Here is a 16,681-nt window from a genome sequence, read left to right on the forward strand (position 1 = left end):
CCACCAACGCACCTGAGGAGGGACCGGAATCAACATTGGTGAGCTGCTCTGGTTGGCCCGTTGATACAGTAAAAGATGCCAGTGCAGTCGACGAGAGTGAAGTCTGGCCTAAGGCACGATGGACAGACAGGATATCATCTTGCCCAAGAGTTGGGACAACTGCACAATTGGGGCGTGCCGCGACTGGTGTACCTGTTGCACAAAGGTCCCAAGACTTGTCATTCGGTAGGGAGACAGGGAAATTTGACATGCTACAGTGTCTATGATGGCGCCGAGATGCTGCAATCTGATGGTCGGCTCTAGATGGCTTTTTTCTAGGTTGACAGAGAACCCGTGGCCTTGGAGAATTATCATTGTGTACTACAGGTCTTTGCTTGCTGGTGGGACGATGACTGGATGAGAATGTCGTCTAGGTCGCACTGAACGTGATCTGAGGTAGGCTGCTACTGATCTTTATGAAAGTTCTGGGGGGCCGATGACAGGCCGAAAGGCAGAGCTCTGTACTAGAAATGCTGGATTGCATAAAAGAACCTCAGAAATCTGTGGTGGGCCTTACGGATAGGTACGTGCAGGTATGCCTCCTTCAGATCTATGGACATTAGAAGATACCTTTGTCTGATGCAGCCCAAGATGGACTGGAGGGACTGCATGTGATCGCAACTAGAAAGGCAGTCTTAAATGATAAGTGTCGCAAGTTGATGGAACAAATAGGCTCAAATAGAGCCAAGGTCAACATCTGCAGAACGATCGCCAGGTCCCACGTCGGGTATCGGTGGACCGTCAGGGGAATTAGGTTGGTAATTCATTTCAGGAAGCTGCAGACCCTGGGATGCCTGCTGAGTGGTATAGTTTCATCTCTGGATAATATGGTGGCCAAGGGGACTGTCTGCCTCTGCAGTGTGTTGGGGGCAATACCCGTGTCAGTCCATCCTGGAGAAACTCAAAAACTTGTGGGATAGTTGCTGCGGTGGCGACGATATGACGCGACTGAAACCAAGATGCGAAAGCTGTCCAGATTGCATCATAGATATGTACCGTGGAAGGACGACTGGATGGTGTGGATGATCTTGTCTAAGAAATTGTCTTGCCTCAGGAGGTCCCCCTCAAGTGCCAGACAGCCAACTGGAGCCACTGAGGATCCGGGTGAGGAATGGCCCCCTGGCTGAGGGAGATCTGCTCCTGAGGAATGCGTCAGTGTTTGGTCACTGATAGATCGACAAGGTCGGCAAACCAGGATTGCCTCGGCCAATGTGGTGCGACCAGCAGCACCTTCGTTCCCTCCAACAGGATCTTCTTGATCACCTGGGGAATAAGGTTGAGAGGCGGGAAGGCGTAATCGAAGGGCGTCCATCCCTTCCGCTCCAGAGCACTGGAACTGCGAGAACCAGGGGAGATGCGTGTTTGTTGGAGTGGAAAATAGGTCTACTATCGGAAGACCGAATCTCTGGGATAGTTGGTAAAAGAGAGACGGATGGAGCCTCCACTCTGAGTTGCTAATTGTAGTTCTGCTCAACCAGTCTGCGGTTACGTTCTCTTTCCCCGAGATGTGTGACCCGCCCTCACCGACTCGAGGTGGTGTTCAGTCTAATGCCCAAGTGCCTCGCCTCCAACATCAGGGCCGTCAGTCGAGTTCTGCCCTGATGGTTTATGTACGCCTTGGTGGCAATGTTGTGTGTCAATATTAAGATATGCGCGCCTTCGATGTGCTGGCAGAAATGTCGAAGAACTAGCCTGGCCGCCCTGAGCTCCAGCCAGTTTATGTTGTGGGCGAACTCTGCTGGCGACCACCTGTCCAGCGTCACGTGTCTGAAAATGAGCTCCCCAGCCATATAGGCTGGTGTCTGTCGTTATAACAAGGTGTTCTGGATCCTTGAACAGGGAGCCCCTTCTCAGCGCCGGTGACTGCCACCACCTGAGTGACCTGATGACTCCTGGAGGTTATGTGAGGTAAACCTTGCAAGCAATGGGAGTCGATCACCATGCCCAGATTTTGAATCCTGGAGGTTGGAATCAGGTGACTCTTCTCCCGATTGACAGAGAAGCCATGCTGCTTGAGGGTGTGAATGGTGAGGCTGAGGTCCCAATGTGCTTGTGGGACGGATGACAACTGTAGGAGAATGTCGTCCAGGTAGCAGACGAGCCGTACAGGATGAAATCGGACATTTGCTGCGACTGGGGCCATGAGTTTTGTGAATGTTCTTGGAGCCAACGAGAGGCCCAAGGGAAGGGCCTTGTACTGGTAATGGTGGTCTGTAAACTGGAACCTCAAGAACTTGTGGTGCTCTGGGTGAATGGGGATGTGCAAGTACGCCTCCTTCAAGTCGATCTATTTCATCAGATCGTCCTGCCTGATGCAACTCAATATGGTTTGGAGCAATTGCATCTTGAAGCACTTGTACGCTAGATGGATGTTGAGTTTCTTCAGGTCCAGTATTGCTCTCACCACCACCATCCCCGATGCCTTGTGAACGAGGAAAAGGATCAAATAAAATCTCCTGCCATCCTGACCCGGGGGTACCTGCTCGATGGCTACTATGTCCAGTAAATGTCTGATCTCTGCAATTTGGGAAGGGGACAGCGGACAAATGTCCATGGGGGCATCGATAGGAACTCTAAGGTTAGACCGTACTGAATCATGTTCCGAACCCAAGTGTCCATCATTGTCTCCTCCCATTGGTTGGCATGCAGCTAGAGCCTGCCTCCAATGGAAGGGGGTTGGTGATGGTCACTTTGTCCGTCAAAAGGAACGGTTTGAAAAAAACCCTCGGAACGTTCTGCGGTTTCCCTGCTATCTATTCTTATCCCTGAATGAGGACCTCTCATAGGAGTGGTCCTGTGACTGGTTGTAAAGCCTGGTGTATCTCCCAGAGGTAGAAGAGGCGTCTGTATTACGAAAGTACTGTTTGCTAAAAAAGAATTGACCCTTACGGTCTGGCTTCTTGGTGACAGCCGGAAGGACCTTGCATTTGACCTTGAACTCAATTAGTACTGAGTCCAAGGCCTCCCCGAACAGCTTGCCGCCCTTGAAGGGGGCCGAAGCTAGCTTCCATTTTGCCTTCATGTCCGCCTGCCACTGACGGAGCCATAGCAGGCAATGTGAGGTGACATTGGAGGCAAGAGCCCTAGATGAGAATTTGGTGGCGTTAAGAGAGGCGTCGGCTGAATACTCTACCGCTGCGTTTATTTTGTTTACATCCTGGCGAGATCTAGTGTCACTAGCTGGGAGATTATCTAATAACTTACGAAGCCAAAACAAGGCTGCCCTGCTGAAATAGGAAGAAAAAGAGGAGGCTTCCTTGGCCCACGCAGTGGCCATATGAGTCTTATGATAGGCCTTCTCTGCCTTCTTGTCCTCAGCCTTGAGTCCTTCCAGATCTGCTGGGAGAACTGACTTCTAGGTCAGGGCTACTATGGGATCATTCACCTGGGAGAGCTTCAGAATATCCTCCATTCCAGCCTCCATGGAGTAGAGCATTCTATCCACTCCACTGGGGTTAGCCAGATCTTGGGGAGGAGTGGCCTCCTTGAAGAGGCCCACCCCTGGATCCTGAGATCCGGCAGGTGTCTTATTGGCCTGGTCTGAGGAAGTCTTATCTAATTGAGTGGGAAATCCCATCTGAATAGATAAGGCCCTAGCCTTGGTGAGAATAGCCCGGAACATAGAGGGCATGAACAAGCCTGAGAATGCAGGAACATCGGGGGCGGATTCTCATCATCTGACAAGTCTGGTGCATCCTGAACACCCTCCTCAGTGTCAGACGCTTTGCTGACAGCCGAGGAGGCAGGCAGAAAGACCCTGTCCGATTGTGCCTGAGAGTCAGGGACCTACGCCTTGGCTCTGGCATGGCCTAGGAGAGGCAATCTGAGGTCCAGTTGCTGGATGCCATCTATGATCCCCTGAGATATGGCCTTTGCAACCATCTTCCTCATTGCTGGGGACAGTTCAGGAGTGGGATCCTGATTCTGGGGCGATGCTCTAGGGGCTGGTCCGGAAGTAGGAATTCCCTCCTCCTCCAGCAGGGAACAAGCTTCATCCCTGTACTCCTCTTCTAGGGATGAGGCTAGAGACCTGGGAGATGCCCTAGAGGGGTTTGGGGGGAACCCAAAATCCTCCTCATCCACTACCAATGGAACTTCCTCTGGAGAGGGATCTAATATGGAAGGGACAGCAAGAACCTCAGCAGGTGGAGGGAGCTCCTTGTCAGGCCCCTGGTTTCCTTGAGCCCTCTGAAATTGTTTCTCTAGGGCTCTCTGGCATCTCTCCTCAGCCTTAAACCTTTTGTGACCTGGGCTGCTTGCCCTTTGTAGGATATGCTGCAGTAGCACTCTTGGCCGCAGGATTGGGTCTGCTGCGCTTACTGATAGGATCTTTGGCCTTGTCCACACTCTCGCTGGCCGTGCTTGAACTTGCTAAAAGTCACTTAGATGAGAGTTGGCCCAGAGGAATTGGAGAGCAGAGTCAATAGGCCCAGGCAGGGAATGCAGCAACGAGTTTTGGCACCAAATTGGAAGGCCCAGGGCGCCCGCGGATCCGCGCAGTTGAGAGAAAGCAGGGAATGGCCTGGAGAAGGAAACTCCCTTCGGCCGCTATTTCAGATTTTCCTGGGGAGGGGGAGGCCTGCCTGGAGACCCCACTCGATTAATATCCCCCCCAGCAGCGATCTGCGAAGGACCAGGCTGCGGCACGAAGAAAACGGCTTGACTTTTAAAAGCGCACCTTTTTTACTGTCCAAAATGGCCACCGCAAGCTTGGAACGGCACCAGCTGTCGGCAATTCAGAGAGCTCAGATGAGCTTCTGGGCTAAATAGAGTCCTCCGACAGCTTTAAGAGGGATCCTGACCTCCTACCTCATCCCTGAGCTGGCCAGCAGCCGCTGACAAGCCTCATGGTGCATCCTCAACCGTGTTTTAGTGCAGAAGGCTGATTAGTTCCAAGCTGCCTGATCTGTGTGTGAGGGAAGTGAAGAATCAAGGAGAAATGTTTTCCAACGAGAAAATAACAAAACCTAAGGCTATCTAACGCTACACAGTGAAAATAAAAATAAGAAAAGGCTACACTAATCTAATTTGGAGAGTCCAGCTTGCTCTCCAAGGACTGGATCTCCTCAATTCATCTTTTTAGGGCAACTTGAGTTTTTCAAACTGAACTCCAAAGAGAGCAGGAGGCATGGCTACACTAAAGATTTAAACTCAGTCCTTGGACAGCAAGCTGAAGTCAACCCATGCTTGGACACTCCAAGCAGCGTCTAGGAAAACAGGAGGTAGCACTGAAGAGAAACTGAGCACAGCCACCGGTGCATCCACAGGGGGCAATTTCAATAATTCCTCCAGACTAGCATCCACCGTATACAGTTTCCTGTCACTACCACTGGGGGTGGCAAGGGTGCCTGGTTGCGCCCATTGTTCCTGTACATTAAGGAATAACTTAGGAATGGGAACAATTTCCTGAGCCTGAACAGATTCCTTGAACAGGCCCTCACTGAGGTCCGAGGGATCAGGGGCCGCCTGGTCTGGGATAGAAGAACCCAAATGGATAGAGGCTTTAGCCTTATTCAAGATAGTCTTGAAATTAGTTTGCTTAAACAAACCGGTAAAGACGGGCTTATCAGGAACCGCAGACTCATCCCCTGAGAAATCTGGCTCAGGGTTGGGCAAGATGTCCTCGTCTCAATTAGAATCCTCACTGTCCAGAGAGGAATGGGGAGAGGAAGGCCTCTGGACTTGTGGAAGCTCTTTGGGAGGGACTGAGGCCTGTGTGTGGTGGGTCTTGCATGGGTGCTTGGTCCACTCGTGCAACCTAGCCTCAATCCCCTGTGAAATGGCCCTGGCAATGACGTCCTGCATTTCAACAGAGAGAGCATTTCAGCCCCCGATCCTCCGCAGGGCCGTCCCTGATGGATGGTTGATCCAGTGGGAGCTGCGGGGCCAGATGACCTGGGGATGCCGATTCCTCCTCCCCTTCAGATGGGTAGTCAAAAAGGTCCACATGGTCGGCCATTGAGGGCCCTGGGGAGCCTGAGGAACCTATCATAGCCATGGAAACCTCAGGGAGAACTCCTGTCCCTCCCCTACTCTCTGAAACGGGAGGCTTGTGCCCAGTCTGGGCCCCGGGGAAGGGATCCCTGGGAGGAGTCTGCTTGGAGACCTGGGCCTGTTGCTTGGCCTTGGTGAGTTGCTTCTCCAAGGCCTTCTGGCGACGAAGGGCATCTCTATCCAAGTCCATCCCTTGCTACTTACTTTGTCTGGCATAGGGCTTGTTCCCCTTTAGGGCCTCCCTGGCTGCCTTGCCAGCCTGTCTGGAGAATGCCCTGCTGGTAGAGGGGCCTGGTTGATCAATATCCCCAGGGGCTTGATCTGCCATTGCAGTAATCTGAAAGGTACTTGAATGTAACAGGGGCCTCTGCACTCACCACTTTAGCGAACCTGGATCAAAGACACTAGCGCTCCCAAGGTGGAGACACTGAGGGCATCAGCCGGATGAATCCGAAGGAGGCAGAGGCCGGCAGACTACAGGCACGAGCTAAGTGCTCCCAGCACCAGCACAGATCGGAGAGATAACAAGACTGACCACTGAGGCCAAAAAACTCCTGAGCCGCAATTACTGTGGAACACAGTCCCAAGGGAAAAGACCCCGACAGATGGCCTGACAGGAGATCTGTAGCAGCGATCTGCGGAGAGCAGGGCAAAACAGCACCAGCAGGCAACAAACCACAGGAAAAATGCAAAAACAAAATGGCGGCCGTGATGAAAAAGGCAATCAAAATGGCCACCGGAACTTTAAAATGAGGCTCCGCATCAGCTGCGGTCAGAGACAACGGAAAGCCACAACCGGGAATTGATCGCAGAGGGTGCACAATCTCCGACCCATGCCTCCACGGGCGGTTGCCTCTGACCCCCGCGACGCCTGATTGAGCCCGCAATGCCCGAGTGGGCCCGGGACACTGTGGAGGCCACTAACAGTGAGATAAAGAGGGAAAGAAAAAGGGAAAATTCTTATCACCACACCTACTCTCTAGGAAAGGAAAAACTGTTATTAACTAAAGAAAAATAAAAAAGGAGAGTCCAAGCAATCTGCAAAAGACTGAAACGCGTCCACTGGGCTTTGACTGAATTGAAAAACTGGCAGTCAAGGCAACACTAGAAGCGTGGCTAAAGTTTCAATTCAGTCCTAGGCAGATTGGCTGATTTAAACCCATGCTTGGACTCTCCAAGCAGCACACAAGAAAATGGACCATTTCTGGCCTCCGGAGGACCTCCGGGAGGGCGGGGGAGGCCTTTTTTTGCTCTCTCCAGACTCTGAGAAAGCCGTGAGTGCATGTGTGGGGCAGGGGAGATAACACGTGCATGCACAAGGGGCATGGCAGCAGGGAGGCTTTAAATTATGGATTTGGGCATGCGAGTGCATGCAACAGCGTGCACGTGCGTGCTTTTGGCATCCAAGGCAAAAAAGGTTCACCATCACTGGCCTATGGTATACACCTATGGCAATGTCATATGGCAGTGTTAGATACCAATGATATTCCATTTGTTGGTCATTTCTTGTGTAAATAAGAAATTGTTGAAATAAACAATTTCCCAGCCTTAACCAGGCTACAAATATCTTTCTTTGAAGCTCATTACTTTTTATTCCCATAGCAACGTTCAAATGCCAAATATAACTTGTATTTTAATAATTATTATGGGGTGTGTATGAGGAGAGTGCCTGTTTGTTGTGTATGGTATGACCGGGTGTGCGACCTGGAGCCCCCTCCACTGAGTGCAGACACAGAAGTGGATGGGGGCCCAGATTCGCCCCCCCATCCTGAGATGAATGATGTTGGGAAGAATGGGGGCCATGGGAGGGGGGTGGGGGTCTACAGGGATGGGGGAGGGTCGGAGCATTCTGGTTACGACCGGGAGGGGCAGATATGACAGGAGCTGTAGGGCTGGCCATTACTGGGAAAGAAGGACTCGCTACATCACAGCGATTCCTTGTTCCGGCCCTGCTGGCTCAACTCAAGAGCCTGGTGGCAGGGGAGATCAAGGCCCTGGTCTCAGTTGCTGCTGCTAAATGCCAGGTCTGTAGTAAACAAAGCTCTCTTCATCCGGGACTTAATATTAGACGGGGAGACAGACCTGGCATGTATAACTGAAACCTGGCTGGGCCAAGAGGGAGGAGTCCCCCTCTCAGAAATGTGCCCAGGTGGGTTCCAGGTGCTCCACCAACCGCGACACCAGAGAAAGGGGTGGGGGAGTGGCAGTTATTATCCGAAGGTCATTAGCTCCTCGCAGGATCCCTGCCCCAGAGATTGTGGGGTGTGAGTCTCTCCTCCTGAAGTTGGACCTAAGGGTTCAATTGGGCTTGTTTCTGACGTACCTACCTCCCAGCTGCGTCACAACAGCCCTGCCTGCACTCCTAGAGGCAGTAGCCTGGCTGGCGGTGGAGTTCCCCAGGCTAATGGTGCTGGGGACTTTAACTTGCCATCCCTAGGTGAACACTGATGGGGCGCAGGAGTTCATGGCTTCCATGACAACCATGGACTTGACCCAAGTAGTTCAGGGTCCAACTCATAGAGCGGGACACACACTCGACCTTGCATTTCTCTCGGGGCAGTGGAGACATGATGTTAAATTAAGGGGAATAGAGATCTCGCCCTTGTCATGGTCAGATCACTTCCTGCTGAGGCTCGACTTTGGGATGCTACTCCCCCATTGCAGGGAGGTGGAGCCGATTAAGTGGTTCCGCCCCAGGCACCTGATGGACCCGGAAGGATTTCAGAAGGCATTTGGAGGGATACCTGACTCCCTTGCCCACAATCCGACAGAGTCCTTGGTCGCGGCCTGGAATGCTGTGGCGGCTGAGGCACTAGATCGGATTGCGCCTTTGCGGCCTCTCCGCAGCAGTGGATCCAGGAGGGCACCTTGGTTTACTCCAGGAGATGAAGCGCCAAAAGAGACACCTAGAGCGACGCTGGAGGACTAGTAACTCCAAATCTGATCGAACACTATTAAGAGCCTTTATTAGGAATTATTTAGTGGCGATACGGGCAGCAAAATGTGCACATTTTTCCGCTCTTATTGAATCCGCGGAATCTCGCCCAGCCACCCTGTTTAGGGTGACCCGCTCCCTCCTGAAAGGTGAGGAAGCGAGGGAGCCCCTGCAGGGAAGAGCTGAGGAGTTTGTTCAGTTTCTGTCAGATAAAATCACTCAGATTCGGGCAGACCTGGACTCTACTTGGGCAGCACCAGCTGAGATGCCGAGGGAGTGTCTTAAGTCAGATTTGCTGGGATGAGTTCGAGTTTGTCACCCGAGGAAGTGGACAAGGCCATGGGAGCGATAAGTGCCTCCACCTGCTTACTGGACCCATGCCCCTCCTGGCTGGTCTCGACCAGCAGGGAGGTAACACGAGGCTGGCTCCAGATGATTACGAATGCATCTTTACAGGAGGGGTCTTTCCCACAACCATTAAAGGAAGCGGTGGTAAGGCCCCTCCTTAAGAAGCCTTCTCTGGACCCAGCTATTCTTAAGAACTATCGTCCTGTCTCCAACCATCCTTTTTTGGAAAAGGTTGTTGAGAAGGTGGTGGCACTTCAACTCTGATGGACCTTGAATGAAGCAGATTATCTAGACTCCTTTCAGTCTGGTTTCAGGCCTGGGTACAGCACAGAAACCGCTTTGGTCGCACTGACCGATGATCTCTGGCGGGCCAGGGATAGAGGACATTCCTCTATCCTAGTGCTTCTTGACCTCTCAGTGGCCTTCGATACCATCGACCATGGTATCCTTCTGCGACGGTTGGAGGAGGTGGAAGTGAGAGGCACCGTTTTAAGGTGGTTCTCCTCTTACCTCTCTGACAGGTCACAGTCGGTGTTGGTTGGGGGACACAGGTCAACCCCTAGGCCCCTTAAATGTGGTGTTCCGCAGGGCTCGGTCTTGTCCCCCCTCCTATTTAACATCTACATGAAGCCGCTGGGCGAGATCATTCGACAGCACGGGGTTAAGTATCATCAGTATGCTGATGATACACAATTGTACCTCTCTGCCCCGTGCCAGCTCAGTGTAGTGGCGGATGTGATGTGCCGATGCCTGGAAGCTGTCAGGATCTGGATGGGGGTGAACAAACTCGTACTCAATCCCGGCAAGACTGAGTGGCTGTGGATGTTGCCCCCGAAGGACAGTCCAGACAGTCCATCCTTGATCCTGGGGGTGAAAACTTACACCCCTCATAGCGGGCCCGCAATTTGGGAGTCCTCCTGGATTCACAGCTGACACTGGAACACCATTTGTCAGCTGTGACCAGGGGGAGCTTTTGCCCAGGTTCGCCTGGTGCATCAATTGCGGCCCTACTTGGATCGGGAGGCACTCCAAACGGTAACTCATGCCCTAGTCACCTCAAGGCTGGATTACTGCAACGTGCTCTACATGGGGCTACCCTTGAAAAGTGTTCGGAGACTGCAATTAGTCCAGAATGCAGCCGCACGAGCGATATTGGGTGTACCTAGGTACACCCACGTTACACCTATCCTCCGCGCTACCTATTGGTCTCCGGACGCAATTCAAGGTGTTGGTTATTACCTTTAAAGCCCTACATGGCTTAGGGCCAGCATACCTGCGAGACCGCCTACTGCCACATTCCTCCCAACAGCCGGTGAGATCCCACAGGGTGGGCCTCCTTCAGATGCCATCAGCCAGACAATGCCGGCTGGCGGCTCCCCGGAGGAGAAGCTTCTCTGTGGCTGCTCCGACCCTTTGGAACGAGCTACCCCCAGAGAACCGGACTTTGCCCACTCTCATGGCCTTAAGAAAAACTGTTAAAACCTGGCTATTCCGGCAGGCCTGGGGCTGTTGACCTCATTGTTGAGGTCCAGCCCCAATCGTAACGAATGTATGCATGTTGATTTTAACCTGTTTTTATTTTCATTTTTTATTATTTCTTTTTTTTTCTTTCGTTGTAAGCTGCCCGGAGTCCTCTGGGATTGGGCGGCCTATAAATCGATTAAATAAACAAACAAACAAACTAATAACTTCACTGTAGAAATAGAACTGACTTTAATAATGGTTAAAAAAATTAAAATTTAGAAGGGTAAAATAAAAAATTATTAGAACATTTTGCTATTCTCATCAAATAATTATCCACAATGCTCTAAAAAAGATTTGGTTGAAACATAGAATGAGTTTCTAGTGTTCAGTTTTCACTAATTTTCATGTTATTTTTTTAATTACCATGAAAATATAAGCTAGAGGTTCTGCATTTTTAAAGCACTACTAGGAGGAAACAAACTATAATAATTTAAATTCCCAGCTGACAGTTACGCTAACTCCAAATTTGGTAACATGCTATTTTAATCTACGTGGGTCAACACTGGCATGAGATTAAACCCCAAAAAATTAACATTTCAGTTCAAGGGATATAGACTGAAATTGCTGATATAACTTTCTCTAGTGCAAAATTTCAAAAGAATAGTATCAACATATTGAAAACTCAAATCGGTGAGATTCTTAGAAAGGATTATTACAGAATGTTGTCCTCTAACTACTGCAAATTATCATAAAAATACAGTAACAATTTTTTTAATTGCCTGATTGCTCTCACAAATTTGCAAAATGTAAGGTTCAATGTTGAAATCTGCACTACCTTTTCCAGAGTCCCCAAGTACTTATGTACAATATTGTAATCCTATCTAACTTTTCATTCCTCTCCCAGAGGTTATCTGTATGTTCAATCCATATTAAGCTATGTGGGGAGACTATTTCCCATTCTATATGTAAACTCCTTCAAATCCCAGAAATGAATGAATCTATCAATTCTAATATTTGTCCTGCATTTTACAGCATTTTGTTTTATCTTGCTGTCATATCAGTTTATTTTTCTTATTTTATATTCTTACTAGCATTTGTGAATATTAACATTTTATACAGGCTACATTACAAGGTTATATTTATACATTTGGAATACAAGAAAAAAAAAAACAGGAGTCAGACTTTTTACACAGGTGTCATTTTTTGTTATCATCTTACTCCCAGGATTTCCAAAGATTCACATATAGATTCACCAACTTCATTCTCAAAGTCCTATCCTCTTTGTAATTTTTCTTGTCATTTATTATCTGAATAAATACTACATAGCAATAATGCTGCTTCTAAAAATAAACACATTAGGCTACAAGTGTACTCAACAGTTCTCAGTCCACAGCTACAATCCTCACATCTTTCTATTTAATCAATCTTAATATCAAGCTTGAGCATCAATCTTAAATGGTTATGAATACAACTTCAAAAACTTTCAATTTCTCTTCCCCTGAAAAAATATAGTACGTATTACTAACATATGAAGAAATTAAAAAAGTAAATTGTACACAGATTAGATAATCAGAAATCCAGTACAGTGTGTGTAAATATATATATATATATACTTACATTTGGTTAAAAAGGTGTCAATGTTTTTATTTTTCCTCAAAGCAGGAAAATCCAAATCGTATACCAAGGCATCTAATCCATCCTGAAGAACAAAATAAATATTTTTTAAAAAACACTAATGAGTATCCCAAAAAACAGTATTAGTTTTTTTGTATTACATCTCAAACATAAATGTGCTTATTTAATCATGCTCTAAACTAAATATTTTAACATACCGTATTTTTCAGAGTATAAGACGCACCTTATAAGAGAGGGTGAAAATCTGGGTGCGTCTTATACACTGAATACAGCAATTTTTTGCCTCCTGAAACCCTGCCCCCTTTGCAAAAATGGCCGTGCATAGCCTTTAGGGAGCTTCCAGAGTGCCTCTGGGGGCTGGAGAAGGCAGAAATGGGTGAAAACAGGCCATTTTTGCTTGTTTTTGCCCACCCCACCCCCAGCACCCAGGAGCACTCTACAAGCCTCCTAAAGACTATGCATGCTCTTTTTTCTGACAAAAAAAACCAGGGCCTGTTTTCACCAAAAAACGGGGCATTTTGGGGAGGTCTGCAGAGTGCAAAAACTTTTTTTTTTAAATTTGCCTCTTCAAAATCTTGGTGGGTCTTATACTCCAGTGCGTCTTATACTCCGAAAAATACAGTAGTTTTAGTCTAAATTCTTACATGTTTTAGATGTAAGAATTCATATTAAAACCTATATGTATGCATAGAAAAATGTTTTAATCCCTAGCACTCATTCATTTTAATAGGGAAACATTAAAAATTATAACCAACTAGAAGTTAAATGACTCATGAAATAAAAAATCTTGGTAATTCTAAAGAAAATGATATGAGGACCCAAAGCAATTTCCAAGGAAGTATATTTTATAGTTTACCAAGTGCAGCCCTCTCCTGTGAGTACTTATTAACAGAACTCTAAAAATAGGAACATCTTAAGAATCACTTCTTCCACAAGACATAATGCTTACACAAATTTATAAAAGGATCATGCCAATAGTGCAATAAAACATATTCTAATATTAATTTGGACATGAGCATCAACAAAAAAGTCATTACTTCAAGGAGGAGCATTATTTATTATTTTGACTGATTTTATTTTGAACAATTTCAGAAAAATCTAAGGCTGTCAACCTTGAGTTGGTGAGAATCAAACTGCCGCTCCTTAAGTGAAGCCTCATGTAAAATATTGCAACAGATCAATTAGGCTATTAACTATGGTATGAGTAGTAATAGGTCTCTCATGCTATTATGGCATATTCTACTTGTTTGAGAATCATCACATATGGCATACTAAACAATATTTCTCTTAATGCCATCGATTCAAAATCTAGACATGAACAAAGGTAACTTAAAATAAGAAAAGAAATAATAAGATAAGAAAAATCAAATACAAGAATGTTTTCTAAGATAAATAGCTTTATGAAATAGATATAAACATCACAAATACAATAAAAATAACTTATAAAATGTTTTGTTCTTAATAACAAAAGTGAAATTTTAGTAAAACTGAATTTAATTATTTCAATTCAGCTTTTTGATGTTTTGTGTTTTCTCTCTCTCTCTCTCTCTCTCTCTCTCTCTCTCTCTCTCACACACACACACACACACACACACACACACTGGTAAAACTTGGAAGGGCGCAAAAACAGTTATACTCTTTTGGAAGACTGGCTCTATTCCAAGCAAAAATGTCCTTTCATCTTTTCCTTTTTTGGGCAGACTAGATTTTGTAAAACATGCAGAGATAGCTTCTGATCCATTATTTCACTTAAATATAACCAGTTGTTTTCTTCCAAACTGTTTTAAGAATAAATGTGCCCTTTGTATATTTGTTTAATGTTTAAAAACCATGCATCAGAAAGTACATTTTCAGTTTAGTGGTTGCTCAAATAACGATTACCTATCTATTGAAACAGTATTCTTGGTTTGATTAAGCATTAGGTTATAATTATTCTGATACAAACAGGTTTCAGAAAGAAGCAGAGCTTAAGCCTCAGAAGTACTGGTGCCAAAAGCTGATTTTCTGTAAGAGACCATCATACCATCATACAAAGAACACTCTTTCTAATTTATAATTGTCAGTAGTATTTCTAGTTTCTGAGTAGTTTGCCAATCTCATTTTTCACTGTAACTTTCTGATATTCTTCCTAATGCTTTATTGTATTCAACTGACAAACTACATTTCACGTCTCTGGTCTCTGTGTTTACCACAATCAAACTAAATATATAATTTATTAATACTAATATGACCAGAAGTTTGCAACCATAACTTTTTAAAAGTTGAGAATGAAAGAATTCCTTGAGAATTTGTGAAGAGTTAATCTAATTTTGCCTCTAATTTCTCTCACAGAAGTAAATATGAATGAATCTCCTAGAACAGAAATAAAGAATACCATATGGAGCTCCACTACTGTCTTCCTTGGAATTTCTATTATTTTCTGAAACTAGATTAAATATTCAGAGAATGTGATTTCAATGTCTTAATTTGATATAGAAATTAATATTCTTAGAATAGCTAACTTGTTCACTAAAGTTATTCAATAAAGACTTCCCAGGGGGAAGCAATCCCCTTTTTACTTTGAAACCTCCAACAGCAAAAAATGCTGAAGAAAATTTATCTACTGTGTATACTATTTTAACACAATTCTACTTAATTAACTGCAGTCACACTGGACTCTGAACATAATTTAAGAAATAACATGAGGTAAGCAATTGGGTGCTGACTCTTTCTTCTGATGCAAATTCAGCTGTACTCCCCCCCCCCATGAAAAAAGTGGTAAACTCTTGCTACTGCCTGTTATAGGAAGAAGGTTTGAAATGAGCAATGAAGAGGAAAAATTGAGAGCAAGGCAGGGAAATGAAGATTATGTGATAAAATGGGAGAAAGCAAAGAAATCTACTGAAGTGGAATCAAGAAGGTAAATTAAACAGCAGAAGGCTCACCAAACAGATTACAGTTAGCAAAGAGAATTAAGAGTGGAGCAATATGAAAGAATTTTCCATTGATTTTGTTTGTCTGAAGCTTCTGGAAAAGTCATACACACACATACAAGCACACACGTGTTGCAATATTTTTGGGGAGGGCTTATTTTAGCACAGGCGCTCAAAAGCTTGATTGAGCTTATTATCCAGGGAGCTCTTTTGGGGGAAACATGATATATATAAAATGCCTACACAAGATATTGTATTTTTCAGATATAAGACGCACCTTCCCCCTCCCCCAAATGAGCGTGGAAATGTTGGTGCATCTTATACACCAAATACAGCCATTTTTGGCCTCCTGAAGCCCCGCCCCCGCATTTGATTTTTGCGAAAAATGGGCCTCTTTTTGCAAAAACTGAGCGTTTTTTGCCTTCCCTCAGCCCCCAGCAGCACACTGTAGGCTTCAGCAACTGGGGGCGTTTTTGCCTTGCCCCAGCCCTGCTAAAGCCTGCAGAGTGCTTCTGGGGGCTGAGGGAAGACAAAAACTTTTTTTTCTTACTTACCTCTTTGAAATCTTGGTGTGTCTTATACACCGGTGTGTCTTATAGTCCGAAAAATACAGTACCCCTTTCTAAGCTGTTTTTCTCTGCACCACAATGCTTCTTTAAAAAGCATAACTACAGGTTAACAAACCTAGTCTGTAACTTTGATTGATTAGAATCCTCTAGTTGCTGCTATGTAATACTGACAAGATTCTAATAACACTAAAGACTTTGGTTTGTTTTTTAAGCAACTTGCAACAATGCACATTCCTTTTAAAGTGTATACCCCGTTGTGTGCCTGCTTATTCTCTTGTCATCCTTTTTCTCCAGTGAGTGTAAATACAAACATTTTCTTCTTGTTGTTCATATGCAAAATAATTTTAACTTTAAAAATTAAATTAGTTTTTAATTTATTTAAACAGTTATTCGTACTTTAGTCCTGGAATATTGAAAGTATCTTTATATAACACCTTGTGATTCAAAGACTTCATTGACTGAATTTTCTTTTGTAGTTTTATATTTCACTGTCCTTCATTCTATTATTATCACTCTGACATTTTGATTTGAAATAATGTTGCTTGGTAACAAGTAAAAACATTGTGTGCCATAAAATTATAACTAGAACTTTTTCTTTGGACTAATGAACTTTAAATGAATGTTAAAATTAAGAACACACAAAAATGGCAACAGTATTATGTATTTATGAATATTGTGCCAATTAAATATATGCACATAAAGTTCTACATAGGTTTGGAGATTTACAAGTAGTACAATAAATATACCATTTAATTTCAGCATTCAGTTTTATTAGTACATAATTG

General features: G+C 45.5%; 1 protein-coding gene across 2 annotated transcripts in view; it reads right to left on the bottom strand.

Annotated features, from left to right (window-relative positions):
- Positions 1-16,681, bottom strand: part of ROCK1 (Rho associated coiled-coil containing protein kinase 1) — a 109,403-nt gene that overhangs the window by 63,072 nt on the left and 29,650 nt on the right. For both annotated transcript variants that reach the window (XM_032223483.1, XM_032223484.1), the window contains exon 2: positions 12,398-12,479. In XM_032223483.1, coding sequence (XP_032079374.1) covers positions 12,398-12,479 — 82 coding nt within the window. The remainder of the gene's footprint in view (positions 1-12,397; positions 12,480-16,681) is intronic.

Source organism: Thamnophis elegans, chromosome 8 (assembly GCF_009769535.1).
Source record: "Thamnophis elegans isolate rThaEle1 chromosome 8, rThaEle1.pri, whole genome shotgun sequence".
Taxonomy (NCBI): domain Eukaryota; kingdom Metazoa; phylum Chordata; class Lepidosauria; order Squamata; family Colubridae; genus Thamnophis; species Thamnophis elegans.